This window comes from Amphibalanus amphitrite, unplaced genomic scaffold, assembly GCF_019059575.1.
Source record: "Amphibalanus amphitrite isolate SeventyFive unplaced genomic scaffold, NRLGWU_Aamphi_draft 000245F_arrow, whole genome shotgun sequence".
In the NCBI taxonomy this organism is placed as follows: Eukaryota; Metazoa; Arthropoda; class Thecostraca; order Balanomorpha; family Balanidae; genus Amphibalanus; species Amphibalanus amphitrite.
In genome coordinates this window covers 757,740-769,633 of record NW_024881740.1, presented here as the reverse complement: position 1 = coordinate 769,633, position 11,894 = coordinate 757,740, and the positions used below count along the sequence as shown (strand labels likewise).

General features: G+C 45.4%; 1 protein-coding gene across 1 annotated transcript; it reads right to left on the bottom strand.

The window, feature by feature from the left end:
• Positions 1-233: 233 nt before the first annotated feature.
• Positions 234-11,596, bottom strand: LOC122386261 (alkaline phosphatase, tissue-nonspecific isozyme-like; the record flags this gene model as incomplete). Its single annotated transcript, XM_043375296.1, has 4 exons — positions 11,499-11,596; positions 1,118-1,338; positions 678-846; positions 234-290 (listed from the first exon to the last, which is right to left on the bottom strand). Coding segments are annotated over exons 1-4 (523 nt in total), but the record flags the coding sequence as incomplete, so codon positions are not given.
• Between the last annotated feature and the right edge of the window lie 298 nt (positions 11,597-11,894).

Here is an 11,894-nt window from a genome sequence, read left to right as displayed (position 1 = left end):
GTTATACCAAACGACAAAACACAAACAGCCATAACACACGCTCTGATCCGACCCGTCCCGACGATAAACAACCTGTCAAACAGCAGTCGCTCCTATACCTCCCTCCGCTCCAGCTCTCTCGGTACACTCACATTAATGTCCCTGCCGGGCCGGTCCTCGACAGCTGGCGGGCGATGTCCTGCAGCGGTGCTGTCCGGTGGCTCTCCCAGTCCCGGCGCAGCACGTGCGCATACGCCGCCGACGGCGCTGTTGTGTCAGCCGGGTGTTGGTCACCAGACCGGTCGCCTTGCCTGCAGGGACGGGCCGTGGCCCGGTGTCAGGCGGGTGGCGACATGGACAGTCAGATAGGTATGGATATTATAGGCTGGATAGAAGTAGTGGCTGTATGCGACTGACTGATGCTGAATGGCATTATGAGTGCTCTGCTTGCTGAAGTACTTGGCGATACCTTATCAACCAAACTGGTAAAATTACGGTAACGGCCACGAAACGCGAAGGGATAATTGAATAAGTTGTAAAAATGTTGAGCTGTTAATGATTTCGTTTGGCAGTTATTTCAAATCATTCATATTCTGCCGTTAGATGGCGCTGGGTGAGAGCGCCTGAATGTAGGCTGTTCCGCACAGCCGCGCTCGCTCGCTCGCTTGCTGGCTCTCTGGCTCGCTGTGGTGTCTCACCGGCTCTCTGCGCCCACTCGATGAGCGAGGAGAGCGGCCGGCCGCCGGTGCAGAGGTTGCCGTCGGAGGTCGAGTCCACCCCCACCCGGTGGAAGTTGGTCTTGGCGCCGCAGAACAGCGCCGTGGCGCACGCCGCGCTGTCGCCCACCTGGGCATTCACGTTATACGTCTGAGGGATAGAAAAATGGTGTGTGTTGACCCAATGGGACGGTGAATGCTGAGAATCGACCCATTAAACATAGCAGGACGTTCAGATGCACTCGCTTTTTATATGTGACCGACCAATAAACACATGCTAACAATAAACACATGAGCGAACACGGACAATACAAAGCTCGTGTCGAATAATCGAAAAGTAAGCTGTCTGCCTAAATAGGTCACACATACGCCATTTGCCAGTAGCGCAGGTCTGTTTCATCAGGCTATCTCGTGTCCGCTACCTTGGCCAGTCCGACGAAGGGGAATTTCTCGAAGGCGAGCCGGTACTGCTCGCCGCTCTGGCGGAACTCCTGGCCGCGGTAGATGCGTCCAGCGGTCACCGTGCTCATGCCCATGCCGTCTCCGACCAGCAGCACCACGTTCTTGGCGACGTGCTCCTGGCGCTGCCGTTCGAGCACCTCGTGCAGCGTCCGCTGGCCGTTCTCGTACCAAAACTGCTGGTCTGCCGACACGGGGAGCGTGAAACGCAACGGTCATACAGGCACGAATACAAAGGCAGCGCACTGAGTGACGTAATTAGGAGTTTGGTTTGGGGATAGCCTACTGACTCTCGCTCTCTCTCTCTCTCTCTCTCTCTCTCTCTCTCTCTCTCTCTCTCTCTCTCTCTCTCTCTCTCTCTCTCTCTCTCTCTCTCTCTCTCTCTCTCTCTCTCCCTCTCTCTCTCTCCCTCCCCCCTCTCTCCCTCTCCCTCTCTCTCTCTCTCTCTCTCTCTCTCTCTCTCTCTCTCTCTCTCTCTCTCTCTCTCTCTCTCTCTCTCTCGTGTCAATAAATATTCGCATTATATTCAAGAAGTTATCCGGCTATGGAATTACCAGTGGAAAACCAGTGCTCCTGGTCGCACGTAATGATGGTAATATATTCCCCCGGCATGCATCAGAGAAAAGTAACAGAGAAAAATAGCACACCTTATAAAAGTTTAACATCCCGCTGGTAGTAAACACTTGCTAACTTTAGCTGTGTTCCGTTTCAAGGTTCATGCTTCGTGCGCGACTGAACGATGCATTTAAGCATTATGTGTACTTTGTAAATGATGTCGAAATCCCGGGGCATCAATTTTAAGCATTTTCATGTTGCTCAGCTTCATTTGGCAGCGAAACTATGTTCACAGTGGATGTTTGATTACTTCTGATGACGTCTGCGTATGGGTGATTGTTTAAGGTTATGAACCTATGAAGAGCATATGCTTGTGGTGAATGATATGGTGCATGCTGCACTGTAGGGGAAGGAGGGTGAATTGCGCCACCTTAAGGAAAAACGCTGATTGTAAGAAAACCGCTGGAGATATAAGCATGCACTGGTAACCACTTCAAAGAGGAACTCATTAGCTACGATTTAAGAGCCTCCCGATCAATTAAGAATGTTTCGTTTGCTTCCGACAGCTGCTTTTCAGAAACATGCAAAAGGGCGCATTTACCGACAACTGCTGTAAATTGCGCCAGGGGGATGGCGCAATTAGAATCCAATTGCGCCCTATACTTAAACATGGCTAAGCGAATGAGACGGAATGCATACACCCCGGCAGTGTAATGTCATTGCGGCTTACTTAAACATTTATAATGTTAATCAGGCTGGATAAATAATAAATGTAGATATAAATCGCGATGTTTTTTGCCCAGGTAAATAACTTTACATGTGTCCGTATGTTTGTAAAAGTGCAACGAAAACGTTTTATGTAACCGACTAGATATATGTGAAAGTATGGTTAAATTTTCAATCGTTTCTCTCAAAATTATTAACTTTTATCGTTTCGACAACTTGTTGACATCAGTTTTTACTTTTTGATCATAGCTGTCACCTCTCACGCCCGAGTCCATGTTGAAAATGCCGTATTTTGTCAATTACACCACAAGTTGGCAGCCTAAATGGCAGCTGCATTATAAGTTTGACGAGAGAAATAATTTGCGGACTGGCGACAGCGGGCTGCTCCCCTGCCTGGTATTAAACTCCTTCTTTATTGCAATCAGTTAATGGTGCATTCATACTGTCGTGATACAATAGCTACACCATTATTCTATTTGCGCCCCCATGGCGCAATTGCCATGGGCGCAATTAGAATTGAGGTACTTTTTAATAAAAGCGTAGAAGTCATCATAAATATGCTGAAGGAAGTTTACTGTTTAAATGAAATATAATGAAAAAATGGGCTTTCTTTCTAAATATCACTCTGAAAATCACACACGTATCACAGATTTTTATAGCCAACGGTTCAAAATACTGCAAAAAAGCTAAGAAAACGCCGTAATATCTTTGATGGCGTAACTGAGCCCTGCTGATTGGCTTCGTCGGAGAGCTTGGGCCATAAAATGAACTATCAGGTGGTGAAAATATTGTTTTCGAACACAAAATTATAAACATGCCATTGAATTCGTGGGAATGTTGGTGGGCGCAATTGGTTAGGAGGGCGCAATACACCCACTTTCCCCTACAATTCTGCTGCTGGTGCTGGTTATGTGATAGACATACGATCGTAACAATCAATGCTGGATGGGTAGATAGGTAGGCGGAAAACCCCAAAGCCTGCTGGTAACTAGACTCAAGACTGGTACCTACCTGATTTCCAAGAGCGCATAATGAAAAACAATCAATAGATATTTGTTTCTCAGCTATCGCATTACGCATCTCTTGCACAGATTTTCCTCCGACGTGGCTGTAATAATACAGCTGAACGAGGAATGATGCAGTGCGTCCATCAAATAAGCCACTCGCTGACAAAGCACGCTATCATGTTCGCAGACTCCGGCTGAATGCCGAGTGTGCTACCTCTGCCAAGGCCGTGACCCTATAAATGCACAGGGTTTGAACCCAAAGGTCGAATCGACCAACGTCCACCTTTTATACGCCGTCACTGCAGTTACCAGGGCGAGACCAACGGCACATCGAATACCCTGTTTGGTCTTCTTAATTAATCGATTGAGCGTGGGTGAACGGCTCCAGCCGTTCTTTTTTCCTCCTTGCAGCTGAGTCCAGATTACACGCAAATGAGATAGGTACTAACGCGCGAACAGTGGACAATTTCCGTGGTATCCACACGGGCTTTCGGCGTAATTTCCGTGGGGCGAACCGTAATGACGGCGAGCCTTACGCAGATGTTTGTAGGATGATACCCGATACTATTATGTAGCCTGTACAATACTGACGCAATCCGAGGGTCTAATTATCGGCACCGACTGAATGTAGGCCAAATAGAGCCAATAAAACTGAGCCATCCACCCACTGCCATGAGGCAATGCGGCAGTAGCAGCAGCAGCCTACTGAAATAAAAACTAGCGAGATTGGAGATCGCGCTAATTGGAATATTATGCCTACACTCTACACCTACAGTACATGGTGATCTACTATTTCACAAAGAAGTCTAAAGACTCAGCTAGTAAGGCAAAAATTGTGAAAAATATAGCAGCAGTTATTTACCTCATTGATAAATTTCACTTTGCAAGATTTCAAAACAATGTTAGAGACAATATTGGGCAAATACAAGTGAGCGGATATAAGAATACCTTATTCTTCAATGGGGTTGGGAACTCGATTTTTTAAGAATGTATAGAAATGATCAAACTATTTTCGCAGAATTTATGGCGCATACAATTTCCTCATAAAATCATTATGCTGAGAGAAATGGGGTAAGACAGATAGAAAACATATTTTTTAAAGTTCTTGAAAAAGACGCTCTTGATGCTGTTACGTCACATGTCACCTTCTGCGGTTGACAAATAATGGCGCATCTGGCACACCACCGATTACATGTTATTTCAGTGATGTTATTTCTATGTGTGAAAGAGGTTGTTTGTTTCACTCTGCCATTCGCGCTGTTTTTAGCTTTAAATTATGCTAAAGCATTCACGGATGAAAGGTTCAGTGTCAAAAATTGATGCGTCTGCCGTGTACCTACTGTTCCCATTTAACATTGAGCGCGTGGTAATCATTTTGTGAACCTCGAATTTTCAAATGAAAAACATGATGAATCGGAAGATGCTGAAGGGCAAAAGCCTTTCCAATACGCATTTGGTCTAATTTATGATTAACATTTTAACATTTCTCTAATCTTATTAATAATTTCTTTGTTCTTTTTCATAAAAAAAATAACTCTAGGCGTTGAGAACCGAGGTAATTTCTATCTACCGTGCCTTAAAGGGACCCTCCCACCTTAACATTAGATTTGAGTTGACATAGCCAAATTGGTGGCCATGGCCTGAAAATACCGGTTTGGGCACTCACAACATCGAAAAATGCTTTAATTCGGAGATATCGAATTTCAAACTTGCAGTTTTCAGATTCTAAGGGGCTAATGCATTGGTATGCCCCCTTAGAATTTGTGACGTCAGCGGAGATCTAACGATTTTAAATCTTTTACTAAAACGTTTGGTAGCACGCGGTGGTATATGCTGCTTTGCGCGCAACAAATGCCGCACTTTCAAATAAAGTCGCTAGGAACAGCGGAGATCCCAAAAAGTAAACAAAAGTAAAAGTCTAATATCTTGAAAACCGGTGAATATTTTTCGATGAAATTTGGTAGATATTCGTTTTTGCTCTTTCTGAACCGAGCGACATCACTTTCATGCCAATTCATTAACTTTTTTGAAGGTGGGAGGGTCCCTTTAACTTACCAGCAACAGCAATCTATCTACGCCCTACGGTGGCAAGGGAGACTGTGAAAGAAGCGTGAGATGGATTCTAAACAATTCTTTTATATATACTGTGATATACTGAAGGGCAAACAGAGAAAAGCGTACAAGTCCTGTTTTGCGCCAGGCTGTTTTAGTATCACTTATGAAACTCCGAAAACGATCTTCGTTGATCGTTCATGTCCCGAACAACATTACCCTGAGGAGATGATCGTCTGCAATAGCAAGAAGAGCTGATGTAAGTACTTTGAAATCCACTATCAAGTCGGTGATATTGTTGTAATGATCACTGTGAGGTGAGATATTTTGTACAAGGGCTGAGTGTAATGCCCAGGAGATGACCTCCATTCGCCCCCTGACCGGTCAGGGTTATAAAATTTGAGTGGATGGCGGTCCGTTTGTGGTTCAGATGTCAATTGTATTTTGTTACTGTCAAACAATACATGTTATGCTGGCAGCGAATGTGTGTAACGTCGGTTTTCGAACAGAAGTTAGAACTGTAACGGCAGAGTGCTTGCTGGTCTCATCGTAAGTATTGTAACAGTATTGTAAGCATTGTCAATATTGTAGGCATTGTGAGCATTGATGTATGGTAGATATCACCTCACATGATCTCGCCCTCAGATAACCCTCTCCGGTGTCCCTGTCAGTAAATGGCACCTGGATCATTACAGATAAGATAATTTGTCATAATTCTTAAAGAATTGGGTGGTTTTGACTCGTTTACTCGAGGCAGGTCGCATTTCAATATTTTCCATAGGCTTGCAATGTAAAGGTCACGGCTCTGACCTAACCTCAGGTCACAGATAAAATATTCTGAGATATACAAACGACACATACTGCAGGTACTGTTTTGAAGACTTGATGAGAGGAAATAACTTCGTGAAAAACTCAAGCTCTGACGTGATTCCAAACTTTTCTGAGGTGGGGTCAACAAACCCGCTCTGGTTACCTGACCTGACCTGACCCGGCATTTTTTTCTGAGATGTGCGCAATGAGCATTTAGGAAAAGTCACCAAATATGAGCTGAATGTCTCGCGGCGTTTGACAATTGTACAAGAAAATCATGAAAGGCCTCCCCCGTCCGAAATAGGGTTAATGTGTAGATGAAGAGTTGCAGATGCCAAACATACCTAGATCTAAGAGTGCAGTTCCCAGCGCCGCTGCAACGTTTTTAAAACAAACATACATATAACATACAAACATGTTTATTTGCATCTGTTTTGGATAATAGCAACTCATGGCGCCATCACCCGCGATAACTGTTAGGATTTGAGATATATTTTTATTTAGGCCATTTGTTTGGCTGTAATGTTTATTAATATTAGTTGGGCGGAGTTTGGTAGTTTTTTATTTAACTTGTGGTATATGTTGTGCTGATTGCGGGTTGTTCAAACCTTTCAAATGTAAGGACCTTATTGAACTCAACCCTACCCCTATACTACCCTACATACGACTGGACGCTTTCCAAGCCCACAAGCATCACGACGCCGAGATGGAATGTAGCCGGGAAATCACCCTCGCCATCTGCTCTAGAGCTAATCGGTGTGGGGCGGCGTGTGGGGCACCGCTTAGCCTATGGGGGTGCACTTTGACTTGATGGGGGTGCACTTCTAGTGGATGGGGGACGGGGGTGCACCTGCACCCCTTTCATATGGAAAGTTACATCCCTGATTACAGCTCCCTGTATTGCACCTGATCAGGGAACGGCCAGCAAACGAAGGAACTATTTCTGGATGACAGGCGAATAGCCGCTCACGCAAGGAGCGGAGCTCGGCCCCGTCCAAAGTGGCCAACAAAGCAGAGACAGAGGCCACATCTTCCATCAAAGATCTGGTTTCTGGCTTGGAAGATGAGCTCCATCTTTGCATCAGAGTCGGTGCTGTCAGGAATCAGCTGGTCTAATGGAGTGAGACGACTAGCCAGTATCAGAGCTGCCTGGTCCTCGTAGCATTTGCACCGATTCTTCTCGATCGGACTCTGAATTCTGTCCCTCCTGCGTATTACTTGAGGCATTGCTAGCTATGTAGCTAAGTCCGTTGGCACAGTTTCATTATCCATGATTTGCAAACAGTGCCATAACAACACAGTTAATTAATCACCAAGCTTCTTTGCAAGTTCCAATACAGTTGAGTCGCACGCGATTTGAGTGCAAAAATCAAGAGAAGTGCCAACTTGTTCCCGTAAACTATTTTGAATATTGACCTAAAAAATGAGTAATTTACAGATAAAATAACAGCGAAATCAGTTTTCGCTTGCCAAGAAAACTCACGTATATTGAAGCTCCACTATTAAAGGAACATTTTAGTATATGTTACTCTTGATAAAATTTCTTAGCCACGCAATACCAGCGCAAAATAAGGAAACACTGAAAACACGACCAATCACTCCGATTTACCATAGGTAAATACATAGAAAATATATGTCTCAACTGCGCCAAATATACAGACAGTTATATACCTACATGTGACGTCATGATTAGCCCGACCAATCAGAAGCAAGTTGTTTTCAGTCACAAATAATTAATTTCTGAGCTAACTAGGCATTTTTTAAACAAAATGATTTTAAATTAAATCATGAAAAATTCTCAGCTTTCTTATTTTACCAAAACATACAGAGTGTGGAGATAGGTCCCAACCCTAATAGGGTTGGTATTAGGAAGGAAGGATAATACTTTCCCTAATAGGAAGGGAGTGCAGTTTTCGGTAAATTCCCATGATTTTCATTCGTATTTGGTTTGATTAAGCAATTCTTTTAAATTTACGTCACTAATATCGTGCAGAAAACATACATGCCAGTGTCATGGCTAAGTCGATAACGGCACGTCAGCGTGCACCCACTCCCCCAAGGAACTGTTGGTTCGTCTCATAAGGATGAACTCGTATGAGACACGACTGATTTCCCCATCACCGCGACAGAATAAACACGCGGCTCGTGGCTGGGAGCCTGGCATGTGTCCGTTTACCGAGAGCCGATGACATTCTAGTAACGTCACTTCTGGTGACGGTGGTATACCGAGAAGGGCGCCCGGCCACGTGCGACATGGAGCTCCCTCGCAGTACACACTAACTATGGCGGCGTGACGAGGGCTGGCTTTGCATAATATTGGCGTTACCGTATGTGATGGGGCCTGCAGCCAGCACATGGTGCAGCGGTCTGAGCGATAATTTCCCCGATGTGAAATGCCTGGTGACTGGTGCGAACGTTCAACGTGGAGCTCACTCACTGCAGATTTGGTGACTGCAATACGGGTGCTCACTCACTGCTCAGACTGGTGAAAGATTGGATATGCAGCGAGATTCCGCTGGGTACATGGAATACGTGCTTACAGAATGAGAGGACCATGCATGTAATGCAGTCGATCAGACCTTGCGTGGGACGAAGCAGTGTTCCGTACCATGTCGTCTTTGGGCGGCGTTCGGAAGGTACACGTGACCCACCTTCCGACACGGCGGTACCCCTCCTGCGGCCGATTTCATTAACCCGGCAGTTGCTGGGGTATTTCGCCACCCACTGTTTGCTGGGGGGGGGGGCGTTAAACGCCCCCAGCCGATAACTCGAGAACCAATAGGCGCAGCGAAACGCACGAGGCGGCAAACGAAAGAACGCGACGAGACGCTTCAGATGAGTACTTTAAAGTTGAATTTTGAGGTCACAGGTCGGGTCAAGGTCAGGTCAAACACCTGAAATCGGGCTTTCAGTAGCATGGACTTCAGGACTTCGCAATGGGCGCCTCTCGTCATAAACTCTGTCAAAACGGTGCACAATCCATCATATAAGGCCTACAAGAGTGTCAGCTCCATGTAGGGGTCAGTCAAGCATAGGTCAGGGTCAAGGTCAGGTCAACCGGGTAGGCACATATCCCCGAAAATCAAAACTGATATTCGCAGCCTGTGACACATGTTTGACGGGTAATTTGGGGCGTAGAACACGATGGTGACATTCATTTTATCATATGTGTACGTGTTTGGCTCAAAAAGTTAAATTTAAGAAATGCATGTATCATGGTCGTGAAGTAGTCACGAGAAATTGCCGAGATTCAGTTCAAGATTTTGGAAAATGCGGAACGATAATCAATAATCGAAGATAGTCATTTGATTGTTCATGGTATTGGCAGTCTAATGGCGTTTACGGCATGTCTGTATGTCTATTCTGTGATTTTATATGATTTTTTGAACATATGCCGTTTTTGGTCGAAAACTCAGAAATCATGACGTCACTAAAACCTCGATATCTCAAAATTTTTCCGACCGATTTTTTTTGAAACTTTGTCACAATAAACTGCAATCAATTCCCTACAGGTACCAAAAATTTGGCGCGCCTGCGGCGCGCCGTTTTTATACTATGGCCCGGCGAAAGAAGTGGGGGCGTTTAACGCCCCCCCCCCCAGCAACTCGCGGGACCGCGCACCGACGGGGGTCTGCGCCAACTTCGCACCGACGGGGGGGCGGATGACCGCCCCCCCTGAGATCTCGAGAACAAAGCAAGATAGCGACAAGCGGTAAACGGCATCGGATACGCACGGACAAGGTCTACAATTTTTACTAAGGTCATTTTCAGGTCAGGTCAAAGATGACGTCACAGGGGTCGAAAAAGTCAAAATGGCGGCGCTAGATATGGAGAGTGTTTTTCTCGAATAACTTTCGAATTAGTCAAGATAGAAACAAACTAAGGGCATCATCGTGATCCTCTCGTCAATCCGCATCGAATGATATATATGTTGACCTCAAAAGGTCAAGGTCAAAGGTTGACCTCAGGTCACGTGACCTCGAGGTCATCATGTATATCATTCGATGCGTCTTGATGAGCTGAACACAATGAGACCATCCGCGCGGCTGTATCTTGTTCCTGTACGGAGTTATTGGCAAAAAACCGTTGGTGACCTTTGATGACGTCACATGACCTTACAGCTGCCCAACAGCAAAACAGACATCAAGGTAGTGAAGGTTGATCGTATATGAAGTCATGCATGGTATATGGGGCCATTCCGACCCGTTTTAGTGGTAAAAACAGGGAGTTGATTTTTCCCCCATTGACTTATAATGGGGAGGTCGCGAAATTGACCTGACCTTAGGTCACCGACATCAAAATTCTGAGATATACAAATTGTAGCTACTAATGACCTTATAACATCCTGCGACTTTCAAAGGCCTCCGACATCTACTGTAGCTCTGGCACGGTGACAAAGTTGCAAAAAAGTGACTTGAGGTTGGGTCATTCAAAGTGACCTGGTGACCTGACCTTAAAAGTTAGGAGGTTCAAACTTGCACACCATGTGTAAAATTGATGAAAAAATAGTCGTACCAAATTTCGCGGCGCGTAGCGCCGCGGTTTTCCCGCTATCCACGAAAAACCTCAGGAGGGGGGGGCGGATATCCGCCCCCCCCGTCGGTGCGCGGGTTAAAAGGGCGTAAAATGCAACTGACACAAGTTTCCACTCATATGGCCTCGTTTCATAAAGCGAGTCCGTAACTTACGTCCGTTTTTGGTCTGGAATTGCAAGTGCATGTGAAGCGATGACGATAGTTTGAAATTTGAATCGTTGAATCTATTTATCTTGTAAGCAAGAACAGAAGGGAGAGGAGGAAATAACTTTATCGCTTCACATGCACTTGCAATACAAGACCGAAAACCGGCGTAAGTTACGGACTCGCTTTATGAAACGAGGCCCAGGCTGCATTTAACGGCCAAACGGTTTCAAAAAGTGATTGCAGATAAAACCATATGATGTCATTAACAACGTTTTAAGAAGTCTATACAATTAAAACAAACGAAAACATATAATTCGCGCAAACATGCCCTCCGATCCCTGTAAAACCACTTGCTCTTCGAGGGTGTAGTTTCTTAGGGCGTAAAATCCATCCTGGTGTAAAATCCTACCAAGCTTTATGAAATCGGTCGCTGATGGCGAAACTGCAATAGCCCTGCGGACGCTGACCGTACCTTCTGACCTGGCGGTACCCCTTCCGGACGCTGACCTTACCTTCCGATATGGCGGTACCCCTCCGGACATTGACGACACTGATCAGCAGTAACGTCCACGCCATTCGGCAAGCCATGGCCACCAAACGCCTTAATATCCGCCTGGAAAGGAGACAAAGCAGCGTGATATATCACAACAAAGATATCGCGTTAATATTGTTAAATAGTTTGTCTTGGATTCCAAAATACCTACCTACAAGCCCTATACAAGAAAATATTTGAGAGTCCGAAGTCGATGTGCTGGCGATTTACGACAAAGCGAGTCAGCACAAAGAAATAGGTATAATGTGCTATCATGTCTGACCATCAATATTCAACGGCTATTACCGTACTAAGAATCAGTTAAATGAGATGTCGAGCAGCCTATCACACCTTAAGTTAAACGAGATGTCGAACA